Here is an 18,405-nt window from a genome sequence, read left to right on the forward strand (position 1 = left end):
TTCTATAATCCAGTCATTTTTGAGCAGAGTATTGTTCATTTTTCAAGTGTTTGGTTTCTTTTCCCTGCTTTTTCTGTTATTGATTTCTACTTTTATGGCCGTCTGGTCAGAGAAGATGCTTTGTAATATTTTGATGTTTTGGATTCTGCTAAAGCTTGCTTTATGACCCAATATGTGTGATCTATTCTAGAGAATGTTCCACGTGCACTAGAAAAAAAAAGTATGCTTGGCTGCTGTTGGGTGGAGTGTTCTGTATATGTCTATAAGGTCAAGTTGATTGATTGTGGCATTTAGATCTTTCATATCTTTATTGAGGTTCTTTCTGGATGTCCTGTCCTTCACCGAAAGTGGTCTGTTGAAGCCTGCTACTGTAGTTGTGGAGCTATCTCACTTTTCAGTGCTGTTAGAGTTTGTTTTATGTGTCTTGCAGTCCTGTCATTGGGTGCATAAATATTTAATACGGTTATAGTCTCTTGGTATATTGTCCCTTCAGTCATTATATAGTATCCTTCCTTATCCTTTCTGATGGATTTAACTTTCAAGTCTATTTTGTCAGAAATTAATATTGCTCCTTCTCTTTTTTGATTGTTGTTTGCTTGATGTATTTTTTTCCATCGTTTGAGTTGTACTTTGTTTTTGTCTCTAAGTCTAAGGTGTGTCTCTTGTGGGCAGCATATAGATGGATCATGTTTTTGTTATCCATTCTGCCACTCTCTGTCTCTTTTTTGGTGCTTTTAGCCTATTTACATTGAGTGTAGTTATGGATAGGTATGTGTTTAGTGCTGCCATTTTGATGTCTTTTTGTGTGTGTTGTTGACACCTTCTTTTTCCCACTTAATTTTTTGTGCTGAGTAGTTTATCTTTATATATTGTGTTTCCTCTTATTCCTTGTTGTTGATTTTGTTTCTACTGAGTCTGTATTTTTTTCTTGTATTTTATTTTGACGAGTAGGATAGTTAGCCTCGTTTGTGGTTACCTGAATATTTTCCCCTATTTTTATAAGTTTAAACCTAACTTTTATTTCTTTATATCACATTGTCTTCCTCTTCATATGGAAGATCTATGACTACATTTTTTAGTCCCTCTTTATTGTATTAATGTTGTCTTCTTTTGCATAATAACATTGCTGTTCCCCTGTTTTGGGTGTTTTTTTAAATCTTGTTTTATTGTTGTGATTTCCCTGTCTGGGTTGACCTTTGATTGCTCTGTCCAGTGTCCTAGTCTTGGTTTGATACCTGATATTATTGATCTTCTAACCAAAGAACTCCCTTCAGTATTTCTTATAGTTTTGGTTTGGTTTTTACGAATTCCCTAAACTTCTGTTTATCTGGAAATGTCCTAAGTTCACCTTCATATTTGAGAGATAGTTTTGCTGGATATGTGATTCTTGGCTGGCAGTTTTCTTCCTTCAATGCTTTATGTAAGTCATCCCATTGCCTTCTTGCCTGCGTGGTTTCTGCCAAGTAGTCCGAGCTTATTCTTATTGACCGTCCTTTGTAGGTGACTTTTCGTTTATCCCTAGCTGCTCTTAAAATTCTCTCTTTATCTTTGGTTTTGGTACGTTTGATTATAATATGTCTTGGTGACTTTCTTTTACAATCTACCTTAGATGGAGTTCAATGAGCATCTTTGATAGATATCTTCTCATCTTTCATGATATCAGGAAAGTTTTCTGCCAACAAATCTTCAACAATTCTTTTTGTATTTTCTGTTGTCCCTCGCTGTTCTGGTACTCCAGTCACTCGTAGGTTATTTCTCTTGATAGAGTCCCACATGATTCTTAGGTTTCTTCATTTTTTAAAATTCTTTCATCTGATTTTTCTTCAAATGTATTGGTGCAAAGCATTTATCTTCAAGCTCAGCAATTCTGCCTTCCCTTTGCTCAGTTCTGCTCCTCTAACTTACTATTGAGTTGTGTCATTCTGTAATTTTATTGTTAATCTTCTGAGTTTCTGATTGCTGTCTCTCTAGGGATTCTTGCGACTCATTAAATTTTTCATTATGTTCTTGAATAACCTTTTTAATTTCTTCAACTGCTTTATCTGTGTGTTTCTTGGCTTGTTCTATGTGTTAACTGATCTCCTTCCTTATCTCATTCCTGATATCTTGAAGAGTTCTGTATATTAATCTTTTGAATTCTGCATCTGGTAATTCCAGAAAGTCACCTTCATCTAGAAGATGCATCGAATCTTTGTTTTGAGAGCTTGTTGAGGCGATCACAGTCTGTTTCTTTATGTGACTTGATATTGACTGTTGTCTCCGAGCCATTTATAAGTTATTGTATTAGTTTATTTTATGTTTGCTTACTGTATCATAGCTTTTTGCTTTGGTTTGTTTTGATATGCCCAAATGGGTTGTTTGAGTGAGGTAGCTTGATTATTTTCGCCTTTGAAGCTCTGACGTCCTGTCACCAGATGGCTAGAGGTGTTATCAGGTATATCAGTCTAGGAGTCCATTCAGTTTTCTTTTATGAATTCAGCTCAGGTGTCCAGGTAGCTGATCATCAAATGTGTGGTACTGGTTGTGTCCTACAATCTTAGAGGATCAGAGGTGTTTGGTGTAGGTACCGGTATCTGGTTGCAGCAAGGGTCACACTCTGAACAAGGCAGAGGGCTGAGAACCATCCCCCAGGTGTCTTTGAGGAAAGAGTCTCCCTATTACCTAGAGTGTACAGGTGGGTGGGTTCTGCAAGTGGACCATGGGCACCCAGTGCTTTTGGTTGTAAAGACTGGGAGGTACCAGTTATCCTTGGGCCCCTGTTGCAGATGGCTGGGTGACCTGTGCGGAATCACCAGTCCTTATGCCCCTGATGTGGGTAGGTGAGGACCCTGTTAACAGGCAAAGCGGTGTCAAATATCAGGCACCCACCTCTTCACTGCACAACTGAAACTGTTGTAGTCTGCCAACAAGGGCCTATTCTCCTGAAATAGGCCCACACAAGTCCATGCAGGGGGGAATGTTATTCAAAGTCCACGGAGCATTTATGCCTGGACAGGAGCTACTTGTGTCCTGAGCTCCCCCAGTTAGTAGAACTGACAAATTATCTTTTCACCCAATTGTGAATTTGTTCCTACTCCAAGGCCTGGAGAATGGCTCCGGGCACTCAACATGGCTTATCTCAGGCCCAGGGAAATCAACAGCCACTGAAGCTGGCTTGGGGCCTGGGGGCATGTTAAAATATACACAAGTACTTAGCTTTTGCCAACTGCACCGTTATTCTCTGGTTCCGGAGGTGCGAGTAGGCTGTGCTGCTGGCTGCTTCTCCCTGAGAAAACTGAGGTCTAATGCTACTACCAGCCCACTGCAGCCACCCCTGGAAATGGTGCCTGAGGGATCCCAGTGATTCAGGTCTGATAACTCCTTTCCGCTTCTGAACCGTCTCTCCCTCCCCCTGCCACTTCGTCTGTTTTGTAACTTTGCCTTTAATGGTCAGGGTTCCTAGCTTGTCATAAATATAATCGTTTCACTTGTTTTTTCAGGTCTTTGTTATAAGAGAGATTGCAGGAAGCATTTGGCTGTTCTGCCATCTTGGCTCCGCTACTGGGATGCCTGTTCTGTTGCCAAAGGTACCATAAGTCGAGCAATAGCGTTGCCATGTCTTTTCCCATGGTGCTTTCTGGCACTATAATGAGAGTCCATGGCTCTGCAGCCTGGCCCTTCCTCCCCCTGAAAAATTAGATTCCTCCCTGAGTTGTAACACTTGTAAAAGTGGTGTTGTTAGCCAGTTTCTGTTGGTTAGTAAGTTTCTTTGGCTTTTTCTGGAAATTACTAGTACCAGTCCAGTTTCTAGTACAGTAATGTAGGCTTCCAGGAATAGAATCTATGAACTCGGTCTTGGGAAGGTTATATCAGAGAACTTTCAGACAAGATGATAAACTAGTGACATGCTCCAAGTAGACCTTGAAATAGTGACATGTGTCCAATGGCAAATTGTCCAGGGGAGTGTCCCAAATCAGAAATTTTCTTAAGAAGGATGTGAGCAGCATGTGGGGGACATTTTTATGCCATCTCCTCTTGGGAAATTTTGCCTGGTGTGCTTTGGTCATAACAGGAAGTGCGGAGCCAGGGTGGGGGCAGTTGGGAGTAGTTCTGAGAACAAGGCTGTTCTAGAAGGGGCCTTCCAGGAGTGGCCCCGGGGTCAGCCCCAGCCCTGCAGAAAAGGGCACCATCACTCAGCTTGGTCAGCACTGGTATCACTAGGGAGTGGAGCCCCAAGTGGATCCCAGCCTCTTTGTCTGGGGAGGGATCAGGTCAGCATCTGGGAAGGAGGATTATGAAGGACCCAGGAGCATGCAAGCAGGCACACACAAGCTAGAAGCTTTGCCTTGGGACATACCAGGACAGCAGACAGAGGGCAGGGCCACCTGGGAGCTCTCAGGCCTCAGGGTCAGGGACAGTCCTTTGGGCTTCTAGCAGAGGGCTGGGAGGCAGGGTCTGGCCACATCTGACTTTCCTGGGCTCTGCTGTCCTCGGCACTCCGCAGTTCCAAGAAGGCCAGCCCTGTGCAGCATGCAGCCGGATTTCTCATGGGATGTGGCGATGTCCTCCCCTTTTCCTCTGTGTTGAAATCCTCCCCACCCTCAAAGGCCTTTCCCTAAAGGCCAGCTCTATCCATTCCATCTCCTTCCATCCCCTCTGCCTCTGAAGCCCAGTGGTGTGTGTACTCAGGGATGTGCACTTTGCTACCAATTCTTCTGGCTGTTCTGTGTGTGTCACTTTAGTTCTCAGGGCTGGGAGTGTGAGGCCAGGCCCTTCACTTCACCTTTTCTCTGTACCCCCCACCCTCCACCCCAGGGAACTTAACTTACATCAAGGAACATGACCGTCACAGGACAGGGTAGGGAGAAGGACTGGTAGCTACACCTTGCTGTATCACCTAAGCTCTGGGGGAGCCTGGCAGTTAACTCCAACACTTGGAGCCAAGTTTTCTCACCTATAAAGCTGGAGTAGGAATATCCATCTCTTACATGGAAGGGCTTTGTTAACCCTAAAGCAATAGGTAAATGTAGCTTCATCATCAGCATTATTGTCATCATTATCATATTACTGACTGATATTTTATTTCCAGAAAGCTCTAGAACTTGACTTAATATGCTGCTTCACCAGACCCCTTTTAATTCTTTGGACAGTGGTTTCAGATTGAGTTGCTCAAATTCGATCTGGCTTCTGGCTTCAAGGTGGCATAAGTAGAAAAAATATGTTGTTGTTAGGTATCATTGAGTCAGTTCCGACTCCTGGCAACTGTGTACAGCAGAACAGAGCCTAGTCCTTCGCCATCCTCATGATCATTGTTATGCTTGAGCCCATTGCTGCAGCCATTGTGTCAGTTCATCTCATTGAGGGTCTTTCCCTTTTTTGCTGCCCCTCTACTTTACCAAGCATTATGTCCTTCTCTAAGGAGTGCTCCTCCTAATAACAAAGTCCAAAGCATATGAGACAAAGCCTCACCATCCTTGATTCTAGGAGCATTCTGGTTGTACTCCTTCCAGGACAGATTTGTTGACTCTTGGTAATCCATGGTATATTCAATATTCCTCACCAACACCACAATTCAAAGGCTTCAATTCTTCTGTCTTCCTTAATCATTGTCCAGCTTTCGCATGCATATGAGGCAATTGAAAATACTGTGACTTGAGTCAGGTGCACCTTAGTCCTTAAAGTGACATCTTTGCTTTTTAACACTTTAAAGAGGTCTTTTGTGGCAGTATGTCTTTTGATTTCTTGACTGCTGCTTCCATGGGTGTTGATTGTGGATCCAAGTAAAATGAAATCCTTGGCAACTTCAATCTTTTCTCAATTTATCATGATGTACATTACTGGGCCAGTTTTGAAGACCTAAACCTTACATTTTATTGAATAAAGGAGATTATGACTTAAGGTCTTCTTTAAGAGAAGACTTAGGAAGAAATATCTTTGGGGCAAATTAGATTGTCTGATTTGGATTTGTTCTCAGTGGAAAATTTAGGTTTTTTAAAAATATGATTTAAAAAACTTTTTTTAGAAGTCTAAAAATAAACATGTTAACTGAAGAAAAGTTTAAAGATAAAATATATACTTATACATGCAACTACATTACATACATACATACGTGCACGTGCATTTTACAAAGTTGGTATCATGTTGCATGTCTGTACGTGTATGTGTTATCCGGTCTTGTATCCTGGTTTATTTGCCTAGCATATAAACACACGGTTTTTCACTTCCTGGTCTCCAGGTTTGCAATGGTTTGGAGCAGCCAAGGAAGCAGCAACGCTCCGACCTCAATGGACCTGTTGACAATAACAACATTCCAGAGGTAATTTTTCTTAAGGATGGGAGTTCCGAGGGCCCTACTGTTGGAGCTGCTCACCATGGTGGTCTGTTTACCCACCCTCTCCCTGATGTTCCCAACCCACCAAGTGCCTGGGGGAGAGGGCAGCCAGGGTGTTCCTGTAGGGGAGGAGATGAGGGCCATTTCTGCTGGTTCAGGACCACACCGTGGTGTGTCCAGGTATTGCTGATGGCGCATGGCAGAAACTCATCCTGCTGCGTGGCCTGATGACCGGGTTCTAAACCAGGGCTTCTCAACACTGGCACAATTGACATCTCAACCTGGATGATTCTTTGATGTGGGAGCTGTCTTGTGCACTGTAGGATGTTTAGCAGCATTCCTGGTTTCTTCCCACTACTTGTTAAGTATGTAGGACCCTCTTTCCCCAGGCAAGACAACCAAAACTGTTTCCAAACCCCAAAACCAAACCCGTTGCTGTTGACATGATTCTGACTCATAGTGACCCTATAGGACAGAGTAGAACTGCCCCATGGGGTTTCCAAGGAGTGACTGGTGGATTCGAACTGCTGACCTTTGGTTAGTAGCCACGCTCTTAACCACTGCATCACCAGAGCTCCAAAACTGCCTCTAGACGTTGCCAGATGTCCCCTGGGGGCAAAATCATTCCTATTGAGAACCACTGTTCTAAACCAACAACAAGACTTTAAAAAACAATCTTTAGTAAAGTAAGCATGCTGTGGTAAAAACTATTAAAATGAAGCCTTAATGAAGTTACCTACCTTCTCTGGGGAACACAGTTTGGATGAGATTTTTTAATGCTGATGAAAAGAAGGCATGGCCACCCATGGCGTGGAGTCCACTCCCTTTATCTTGCATTTAGACATGTGTCTGGCAATTCTGATGCTGCTTGTGTGAGGGCCACTGGGTTGGGTGGTTTCTAGGCTCCCTTCTGGCAGTGTCATGCCAATTCGAGGGTCCTTAGGTGTAGGTAGTGGGCTTGTGCGCCCCAAGCTTTCCACTGGGAACTGATTACACGGGCCCCCTCCCAACATCACGTTGCCTGAATGAGACTGAAGTTTGCTGTGTAGAGTTGACCTCAGGAGAACACCAGGCACTCATGGGGTTTAGCTTTTCACTTCAGATGTCATCTGTTACAACTGTCATGTGTTTTATTTTTCCCTATTTCAAAACAGACAAAGAAGGTGGCGTCATTTCCAAGTTTTGTGGCTGGTAAGTGACTTTGAATTTTCTCTCTTGGTGGGTGGGTACTTTTTGTTTATCCTGCAAAGCTTGCGTGGAAAGCACACCTCCAGGGTGAAGATGGTGCTGTCACAGCGCGAGGTGCTTAGGCGTTTGATTACTTGAGGGCTGTGTAGGCCAGTTAGTAGGGAGGGAGGCCCAGCTGATTGGTCTGCTTCAAGGCAGGGCACAGTCGACATGTCGTTTACTTACACCCTGACTAACTGCATCACACATGACCCTGACGGTTGAGTTAATAGATTAAAATGTGCCTGTTTATGCGGTTATTATGAAATAACACTTTTGACCGTGGTGGATATAATTGCATCCGTGTTCAAGCTGTTGTTGTTCTTTTTTTTTTAGAATCTGCATCCCCTTCTGCCCTCCCTTCTTCTATTTCATTTTATTTTTTGTGGGGGTTAATAACTACATTTCAGCATTCTGTAAGGAACACAACTGATGGCTCTGTTCTGTTTCACTTTTTGGTGTGGGGAGAAGCTTGCTTGGCACTATCAGGGCTACATTTGCTTTGTCTGAGTGTGTCTAGTAGCCTCATGGGGCTCCTTTAGGAGTTTCTGGAGATTGCTTATAGTGGTCCAACTTCAGAGTGAAAAGCCTCTTAACTAGAATTCTTTTCATTGCTGGCATGATGTTTCCTGCCCCTGCTGGTGTGTTATAATAAACAGTATGAATTTTACTTCTTCGTTCAGTAAGCTGGTAATTTCTTTGAACATTTATAGGACAAGGTATATTCATCTTCAGAAATAAATGACTTTAAACCTTTCCCACTCTGGTTTTCGTACTTAGCAGAGAACTGAAATCTGAGAACTGAAGCCCCCCAAATTTCCCTTCAAGGAACTCGTTTGAGCTAGGCTCAATTAGCTCAAACTGGTTCAAAATAGATTCACTGGCTCAAACCAATTTTGACTGCTGTAGGCTGGCTCAGTGTTGCTCAAATTGGATAAGAATGGTTTTAAACTGTTGGAGCCAATATTTTACAATCCAAATAGACATGAACCTAATTTAACCAACTCAAACAGGCATACAGGAGTTTTGCCTAGCAGTTTAAATGTGGGTTTAAGTAAGCTTTAACTGGTTCAAGCTGGTTTTCATCATATCACAACAGGTCATGATGATTTTGACTCAACTGGCTAGCTACAGTTTTTAAGGCACGAGTTCCTGGGTGGTGCAAATGATTAACATGCTCAAATGCAAAATGTTTGGAGGTTCAAGTCCAACCAGAGGCACTTAGAGGAAGGTCCTGGCGATCACCTGAAAAATCAGCCACTGAAAACCCTACGGAGCACAGTTCTACTCTGACACAAATGGGGCCGCCAAGAGTTGGAATTGACTTAAGAGCAACTGTCTTTTATTGATTGACAGAAAGAGACCATGCCCACCTCAGCCCCCAGGGCAGGGTCTGGTTAGGCTCCTGATTTGTAGGATCTGCTTACCTGATAAATGGGTAGATGTAGCACATCTCAGCTCCACTTTTGCTGGAAGCCAGAATGCCAGGGTGGGAGTGTGCCATCACACTGTCTAGTGAGGTGGGGTCTTATGGATGCAACCTCCCATCTGCAGGGGAGGGGAGTGGAGAGGAATCAGGAAGCAGTGTCAGTGCCCAGGTGCCTGGGGTTATATCTCTGCATCCAGCTTTCTAGCATTCTGGAAGGCCCATTTCTCTGTCCTGTTGCAGCCTAACTCAAAACACTGGTTGGCTCAGACCGATTGAAGCTGGTGAAAACTGTTTGTGGACAACCTTAATTTGGAGTTGTTCCTAGAGGAGAGGGGCCCTTTGGCTGCTGTGTAAATAGAGACCCTAAGCAAAAGCACGTCCCGTAGTATCAGAGAATTCATATTTAGCAGAGCCTTCATGGACCAAAGGCCCCATTCACCAAAAGAACAGATAATCGTAATGATGAAAAACTCCAGAATGTCATGAGTGTGGAAATGCATTCGGTTGCAAGTAACAAAATGCCCACATAGCATTAGCTGATAAACAAGGAAGGTATTTGTCTTGCATAAAGAAGTCTAGAGCTGAGTGGCTGCTGGCTCAATGGCTTCATGATATCAGGATCATCATTTCTGTTTCCTTTGGCCTCCTCCTCAGGGTTGTCATCTTATTGTCACACAGTGTCAGCCCAGCTCTAGACATCACTTCCTGTTACAGGGAGGAAGACAAAGGGAGAAGGGCAAAAGTCTACATCAACTGTGTATCACCCCCTTTTTAGTAGGAAAGAAAGTGTTTCCTGTGGACAAAGGGTTAATGGATTCTCTGCATGAGAATCTGACCCTCCATTAACTCTCCTACTGTAGTCTCCTGGTATCCTAAAAGGTGGTGTGTCAGCTATGTCATGAGACAATATTGCTTATGGTAAAAACAGCTCTGGTTGGGAGCCTGTATCTAGATGGAAGAACTATAATCCTTGCTGGGCACCAGAGTTTGGTCATCTCTGAGTGGTAACTCTGGTAACTGGGCATATCCTTGGAGGGGACCCTGGAAGCTACACTGATGGAGTGGTTACAAGAGATGCTGGCTTCTGGGAACATGAGGTTCTTAAATCAGAATGGTTTCCATGCCCCCTCCTTGACGGGTGTTTCATACCCTCACACGCAAGCTGGCTGGCTCCTGGATGGCTGTGTGGTACCGTGTGGATATCTGCCAGGACTTCCGCAGAGGAGTCCTGCTGGCAAACTGTGGTCCCTGCCTTGTGCCCTTCTAAGTGTGCAGCCACATCCTAGTTGGGCCTTAGGAGACACTGTGAACCTGAATGTTTAGTAGGACTTGAAGACCTCCCTACAGACTTCTCCTTGTCTCTCATCAGCCAGAGCAGTATCACATGACCAGACCCCTGGTCCTCTGTGTTTACTGGAGAATCGAGTATTTGGAGTTGCACAAGGCTGGGGAGAAGGTCTGGGACTGAGTGTGGAGTGAGCAGGCCCTCGGTGTTTGCTACACCACCCTGTGCAGCAGGTGAGCGTTTCAAGTGTAGGAAAATCTGGGAGAGTTACTGAGACCTGAAGTTGCACATCTCATGATCTGAGAAGACTCTGTGTGACTCTAACAGCAGGACAAGCCTCCCCCTCATCCATGCCTGAGAAGTCACACTGGAGCGAAAACTTCATGCAAGTTTAATGAGTCTTAATGGTCCCAGCTCATGCCTTATTTCAGATCAGGTAAATGTTAACAATTAAAATGACGTCTTAATGTTTATTGGGTGCTTAGTTTTTTTAGTCCCTGTGCTGTAGGTCCATTTTGTGCCATCAGGTCCCATGGCTGATAGGTGGTAGACCAGTAGACCAGGCACCCACGTCTGAGTACCTACAGCATAAACTCTTACCCGTGGTGATTTCCGGCTTTCCTAGCACTCCTTCGTGTCTTTCCCACTGCCAGCGATAATGAGGACAGGCTTACTTTGGGCCAGGCCTGGTTCTAAGGGTTTTAGATATGTTAATAATCATCACGAAGAGATAGGTACTGCTACAGTTGAGTAAACTGAGGCTCAGAGAAGGTAAGTAATTTGCCTGAAACTACCAGGTAGTAAGTGGCAGAGCTGAGATTGGAACCTGGGCTTCAGAGTCTCAGCTCAGCACCGCCACCCTGGACTGCCCGTGCAGTGCTTGGGCTACAGCAAGTGAGGAAAAGCCTGCATGAAAGGAAAGTGCACTGTTCAAGTTTAAGGACTTCACTGGAGGAAAACCCTCCAGGTATGAGCCTCCTGGCTGCTCTCAGGTCCAGAGGCGAACCCTCTGACATCAGAGGCAGCTGAGGGCACAGCTCCATTACCACAGTCTGTGGGAGAGCACTTGGGGTCTGCTGGCCCTCTGACTGGGAAGGTTCACACTGTAGGGAGCACCTCAGGAAGGTGCTACCTGCACAGAGGACCCGCCGTTCACCATGTAGTAGTGGGCACTTCCAGAATGTCCTCTTCTGCAGGCATGTGTCCTGGCTTAGAGCTTCCCTGCTCTGAGTGAGTGTCAGTTTCCTAGTTCTGCTGTAACAACAACAAAAAACCCAGAAGTGGATGGTTTTAAAGAGTGATCATCTATTTTCTACCGGTTCGGGAGGTTAAAAGTCCAAATTCAGGGTGCCAGCTCTAGGGGAAGGCCCTCTGTCCATTTCGGCTTCTAGTAGCGGCCACCACCCTTGTCTTGTAGCTACATCTGCCTCTTTCGTCACATGGTGTCTTCCTCCTGTGTGTCTGTGTCTATTCTGCCCTTTCTGTAAGACAAAGAATTAGGTTTAGGACCCACCCTACTCTGGTATGACTCATTAATGTGACAGAAGAAAACCCTGTTTCCAGAGTCATATTCACAGGTACAGAGGTTAGGACTTCCACATAACTTTTTGGGGGAGACATAATTCAGTCCATAACAAGTATGTGTAAAAGTCTACCTTTTCTATGAAGCTAAAAATGTGCTTATTAAAACCAAGATACTAGTGCTGGTCTGAAGCAATGAGACCTAACAGCCGCAGCTTCAGTACAAAATAGCAAAAACCAGCATCGTGTTCCGTTGATCACACTTGGTTCTCCTCTTAATCCTATAGCCAAAGCCCATTCCGAGATGCCACTGAACACCCACCACCCTACCAACAGCCCTAGACTCACACCAAGTGCTGTGTGATCATAAGTCTCAGGCCCCGGGGTCCTTTATGTCCTGTCTACACCTTGTCAGCTTCCCCAGGCTGTGTGTTGGCCATGTGGGAGATGTGGTGACCCCAGTCGCTGGACTTCAGGCCTGGGCCAAGCTTGCCCCTCACCTGCCCTTGTCTTACAGCTTCTCACAATGATAAAGCCAACCTGTTAGCCTCATACAGTGACACTTAGGGTCAGAACCTTGGTTTGCTCTTACAATGAGCAGGTGAGGTTAAACCTTAGGTTAAACATAAGATGATGACAACTCACACCTCCTCTGCAGCCTGTGAGAGCGGGGTGGGTGCTCCTGAGCCCCAGCACAGGCCTGGCGCCTGGGTGCCTGGGGCATGGGGGTGCTGTTAGCAGGAGGGGAGGGATAAAGCAACCCTGTGGGTCTGGAGGGAGATGGAGATTCCAAAGTGGGATTATGACTTGTTCTTTCTACAAACAAAATTGTGTAGTTTGCAGTCAAAAGGAAGTGGAGTTAGGCATACTTTAGAGTATGCAGTATTCTGTGGAGGTTTTCAAAAATGTCACAGAATAGTGCTTCAGTCAGGCTGTGAGTTAAAAATGAAATCCTCGCAGTACTTCTCCCCTAGTCCCTGTCCACAGTGGAAGCCACTGTTAATTCCTTGTGAATCCTAAAGCTTTCCTGGACGTGTGCAGGCCTGTAGACAGACCCTTTCCTTCAGACCTGTCCACAGTGGAAGCCACTGTTAATTCCTTGTGAATCCTAAAGCTTTCCTGGACGTGTGCAGGCCTGTAGACAGACCCTTTCCTTCAGACCTGTCCACAGTGGAAGCCACTGTTAATTCCTTGTGAATCCTAAAGCTTTCCTGGACGTGTGCAGGCCTGTAGACAGACCCTTTCCTTCAGACCTGTCCACAGTGGAAGCCACTGTTAATTCCTTGTGAATCCTAAAGCTTTCCTGGACGTGTGCAGGCCTGTAGACAGACCCTTTCCTTCAGACAGGTGTTTTCCTAAGCACACGGGCCTGCATTTTGCCTTTTCATTTATTGGTAGATCTTGGAAACGACAACTCTTGTTGTTAGTTTCCATCAAGCTGGCTCCAACTCATGGTGACCCCGTGGACAACAGAATAAACATCGTACCTTCCTGCACCATCCTCGTAATCGTTGTTATGCTCGAGTCCATGGGCGCGGCCACTGTGTGCTGAGTGCCTTCTACCCTAGGGGCCACGCCTTCCAGCACTGTGTTGGACACTGTTCATTTGTGATCCGTTGGGTTTTCATTAGCTGATTTGGGGTCCACGTAATTATTTCGGTGGCTGCAGGGGATTCGGCTACATAGGACATAGCTGTGGACTGACTGTCAGGTGGCTTCCAGGCAGTGCGGCAGCGAGCAGCCTTCTGGCTGTGTCTGAGTTCATCTGTGAGTGCTCCTATGGAAGCAGTTCCTAGGTCTCACCAGGTGCCAGGCTGTGAGCATGCTGACTTTGGTGGACAGTGCTGGGTGCCCGTCATGGTGCTGTCTGTCAGATGACATTGCCACATCTTACAGTGCCCTTGGTTGTGTACGAGTGCTGGTTCCCACACCGTCACTAGCAGTGTGTGCCATCTGACCGTCTGACCTTGGCCCCAGTCTGACGGGTGAAGAGCAGCGTCTTGCTGATTGAACGTGCATATCTTTCATCTTAAGTGAAGCCACACACCCTTTCACAGGTCTATCAGCTGTTGTGTTCCTTTCTCTGTGCATTGTCTTTGTTTCCTTCACCTATTCCTCTGTTCGATTTTTGGTGTTTTTTATTGATTTGTACTATTCTTTACATATAAAGGAAACCCTGGTGGCATAGTAGTTAAGAGCTACGGCTGCTAACCAAAAGGTTGGCAGTTCCGATCCACCAGATGCTCCTTGGAAACCCTATGGGGCATTTCTGCTCTGTCCTATGGGGTCACTGTGAGTCAGAATCAACTCGATGGCAGTGGGTTTGGTTTTGGTTTTTACATATGAAGGAAATTAGTCATTAGATTTACATCACAAAGCTTTTCCCAAGTTACTCTCTCTTTTGATTTATTATAGTATATTTTTTTATTTTGTTAAATATTTGAGGTAGTCAGCTGTATTAATCTTTTTCCTTTGAGGTTACTTAGTTTTTCAGTCTTGGTATGACCATCACATTCCTAAGATTATTTTTTAAACTCTCAAGTTTTCTTTTAGAACTTTAGTGATTTTATTTTAAAATATTTAAATATTTAATTTATCTGGAATTTGATTTATCTGGATACAGGAAGGTTTCCATTTTAATCGTTTTATTCCACACAGCTAACCGGTTGTGGCCAAAGCTATTTGATGAGTCTTCCTCACTGGTCTGAAATGCTACCTTTATCATACAGTAAATTGCCATGAATGTTTGCGTTTGTTTTTGGATCCGTTACACTGATTTGTCCATTCATGTACTAGAACCAAGCTGTTTTATTTACTGGGGATTTATGGTGCATTTTATTACCTGGGAGGGCTAGTTCCTGCCTTTGCCACCATCATTCCTGTCCAGAAATTCCCTGGATATTCTTGGATATTTATTTGTTTATTACAAAATAAAAGTTCCTATTGGTATTTTTACTTGGCCTGCATTAAATTTGTCTCTTTGGGAGAAGGCATTGGGTTTACAATGTAGAGTCTTTCTAGTCAACTAAGGATTTATCTTTCTATTTATTCAAGCTTGTTTATGTTCATCCATAAAGTTTTATTCATAAAAATCCTACACGTCTTGATAGTTTATTCCTCAGTGTTTTATCCCTTGTATTGTTTTTGTAAATGCTATCTTCATTTTATTATGGTTCTCACATGCCACTATATGTAGGTACAAAGAAAGCTATTGATTTTTTTACATATTAAAATTGAAACCACAGCCTTAATGAATTCTGTTATGTTTTCTAAGAGAGTTTTAGTTGTTCTCTTGAGATTTTTTTCTGGCATAGAGTCATACCATCTGCAAATAAGTATGATTTTTACTGCTTTCTTGTTTTCTTGCTGTTACATTCTGCCTCATGTCTAACTGGATCGGGAAGGGCATAAGGAATGTTATATACTGTATTTTTATGCAACCAATGCGCGTGTTACGAGTTTTTTTTTCCAACCACATTGCCCCCCTATATTTTTGTAGGTGCCCTATGCTAATTTTTTTTTACAGCAACATGTAAGAAAATTAGCATGGCGCACTTACGGAAATACCTGGGAGGAGGGCTCTGTGGTTGGCAAAAAACACAAATAACGTATGTTATTTGTGTAAAAATACAGTAATCACGAGATACACCTTTTTTTAAAAAAGCACCTTTTAAAAAAGGTCCATTCTTTTAATTTATTTTTATCATAAAAATGTCAAACATATAAAATAGAACAATAAACTTTACCAGTTTTACCCATTTATGGCCAAAGTTACTTAATCTATGCCCCATTCCTACCCCAGATTATTCTAAAGCAAATCTCAGACCTCACATCATTTCCTATTTAAATATTTATCTCTAAAAGAGAGGAACTCCATTTTTAAAAAATTACTCCAATACTATTATCACAACTAAAATAAAATTAACAATAATTTCTCTATGTTATCAAATATCCATCCCATGTTCCCTTTCCCCAGTTTACAGTTTGCGTGTTTGAATGAGGATCCCATAAGGTCCATACATTGAGACTGGTTCATCTATTTCATCTTTCTTTTATGTGTCTTTTATTTTATGGGTTCTCCGTTCCATCTCTCTTTTTTAATTTCTTGCTACTGTTTTGTTGATGTTGTGGAAGAAGCACTGCAATTTCTCCTATAGAGTCTCCTGCAGTCTGGGTTTTGCTGATGGCACCCGCATAGTGTTGTTTAACATGTTCCTCTGTCTTCTGTGTCTTGTAAAATAGTGGTTAGATGTAGGGGCCTGATCTGATCCAGTTTGGCTATTAAGGCAAAATAACCTCGTAGGTATTGCTGTGATATTTGGGAAAAAAGAAATTTGCCATCAAATCCATTCCAACTCGTGGCGAACCTATGTTTTTCAGAGTAGAACTGAGCTCCAGTTCTATGATCTTAGCAGCCATTAATGATCATTTTCTAGATCTATGAATTAACCAAAAAAACCAGACCCATTGCTGTCGAGTCGATTTTGACTCGTAGCGACCAACAGGACAGAGTAGAGCTGCTCTATAGAGTTTCAAGGAGCAGCTGGTAGATTTGAACCGCTGACCTTTTGACTAGTAGCCAGACTCTTCGAGGCTGTGTGGTGGCGGTATTCTAATTCCATTATTTCTTCTTCATTTACTAGCTGGAATTCTCTTCTATACAGAGAAACTTTCCCTCATCAACTATTTTGTTACCCTGGGTACAGTTCATATAGGGAGAAACAGGATAAATGCTTGATCCCTTCTAAAACTTTTTTTTTTTTTTTCAAATTAGTAGGTTGTGTCCTAACAGCATCTAGAGGTAACCAGTGAGGTTTTACACTATCATTAGGACCTCTTGGATTTAAGTATAGTTGGTGTGTTTCAGAAGTCAGGGGTGGCGTACACGATTAATGCACTTGGCTGCTAACTGAAAAACACCTCGGAAAGAAGGCCTGGCGATTTACTTTTGAAAAAATCAGGGATTCAAAACCCTGTGGAGAACATTCCACACATGATACACATGGGGTCGCCGTGATTGGAAGTGACTCGACAGCAGCTGATTTGGTTTTTTTGGTTTGGTTTCAATGTATTGTAGTTATTATCTTTATGGATGCTTAGATTGTCTCATCTTTGGTCAGTAGGAGCCTTTCTAGGTTGGTTCCTAGGCCCAACTGATAATGATCCCCAGTAGTCTTTGATAGCTTCCGTGCTTTCTGGCATAACTAGATATTCCGGGGTTATCTTAAATATTCCTTGCCTCAGACCTAGAGCCAGTTATTTCTCCAAGGAGTGCTGGGAGATTATTTTAGCAACCAAAATCTGGGTACTGTGAGTGCTCATTGCTATGGATCTGGTCATTGATTCAGAGGTCAGAAATATGTAGATATGTAGGCTGCCTCTGAGATGGCCCTCAGTGTTCCCCGCCTCCTGGTATTTATGCCTGTAGGTACTCTCCTCCCCTTGAGAGTGGGCTGGATTTTTTTGACTTGATTCCAACAAATAGAATACGGCAGATTAGGTTCCAAAAAGACTGATTCCTGTGTTTTTCGCTCTTTCTTGATCTCTCTCACTGGCTTGCTCTGAGGAAACCAAGTGGATGTTTTGTGAGCTGCTCTAGCCAGAGGCCGGTATGACAAGAGGCTGATATCTCTGGCCAACAGCATGCCAGGACCTGAGGCTGCCAAGTTGCTAAATTTTAGGGTAGTTTGTTATGCAGCAATAGATAACTAATGCACTGTTTTTAAGATGATTAATGCTGCTACTTTGTCAGGACTCTAGGATTTTGTTTTGTTTTTTGAATATAGGGTTTTTCCATTGTATCCTCTTTTTCCTATGCCCAAATCCCTCTTCTCAAGGACACCAACATAATTGTTTTATCCCACCAATCACACAGCAGTCTCAGATTAAGGATACCCACACTGCCAAGGACATGTGACTATAGATACAATTTTAAATGTATTTGTATTTACTGTTATCTTTAGATTATAGCCCACTTTTGTCATCATCATTGTCATTGTTAGTTGCTGTGAAGTCTGCTCCCAACTCATGGTGACCTCATGTACAACAGAATGAAACGTGGCCCAGCCCTGAACCATCTTCATGATGGTTGCTATGTTTGAGTCCGTTGTTGCGGCCTCTGTGTATTTTGAGTGCCTTCCAATTTAGGGGGCTCATTTTCCAGCACTGTATCAGACAGTATTTTATAGTGATCCGTAGAGTTCTCATTGGCTAATTTTCAGATGTAGGTCTCCAGGCCTTTCTTCCGGACTGTCTTAGTCTGGAAGTTCTGCTGAAACCTGCCTACCACGGGTGACCCTGCTGGTACTTGAAATACTGGTGGTGTAGCTTCCAGCATCATAGCAACAAGCAAGCCACCACAGTACAGCAAATTGATGGAATCAATTTAAAATCATGTGGAATAGTTCCCTTTGTGGATATGTCACAACTGGATACATGTTTGGATTCATTTGTTCCATTTTTTTTTTTTTAATTCTTAGGAATTTACTTCTTCATCTAACTTTGTTTTGTAATTACATAAAAGAATTATGTGGTTTGAAAGTAAAATATTCAACACAGTGTATATCAGTGATGTCTAATTTCTTTCCCCATCACTTCCACACTTCCCTCCCGCTGTAGGTAAACATTGCTAAT

General features: G+C 43.4%; 1 protein-coding gene across 4 annotated transcripts in view; it reads left to right on the top strand.

Annotated features, from left to right (window-relative positions):
• The window catches only part of APBA2 (amyloid beta precursor protein binding family A member 2), a 287,682-nt gene that overhangs the window by 225,637 nt on the left and 43,640 nt on the right, over window positions 1-18,405 (top strand). For all 4 annotated transcript variants that reach the window (XM_023539642.2, XM_023539641.2, XM_064296229.1 and 1 more), the window contains 2 exons: window positions 6,215-6,295; window positions 7,465-7,501. In XM_023539642.2, coding sequence (XP_023395410.2) covers window positions 6,215-6,295; window positions 7,465-7,501 — 118 coding nt within the window. The remainder of the gene's footprint in view (window positions 1-6,214; window positions 6,296-7,464; window positions 7,502-18,405) is intronic.

This window comes from Loxodonta africana, chromosome 13 (assembly GCF_030014295.1).
Source record: "Loxodonta africana isolate mLoxAfr1 chromosome 13, mLoxAfr1.hap2, whole genome shotgun sequence".
Taxonomy (NCBI): domain Eukaryota; kingdom Metazoa; phylum Chordata; class Mammalia; order Proboscidea; family Elephantidae; genus Loxodonta; species Loxodonta africana.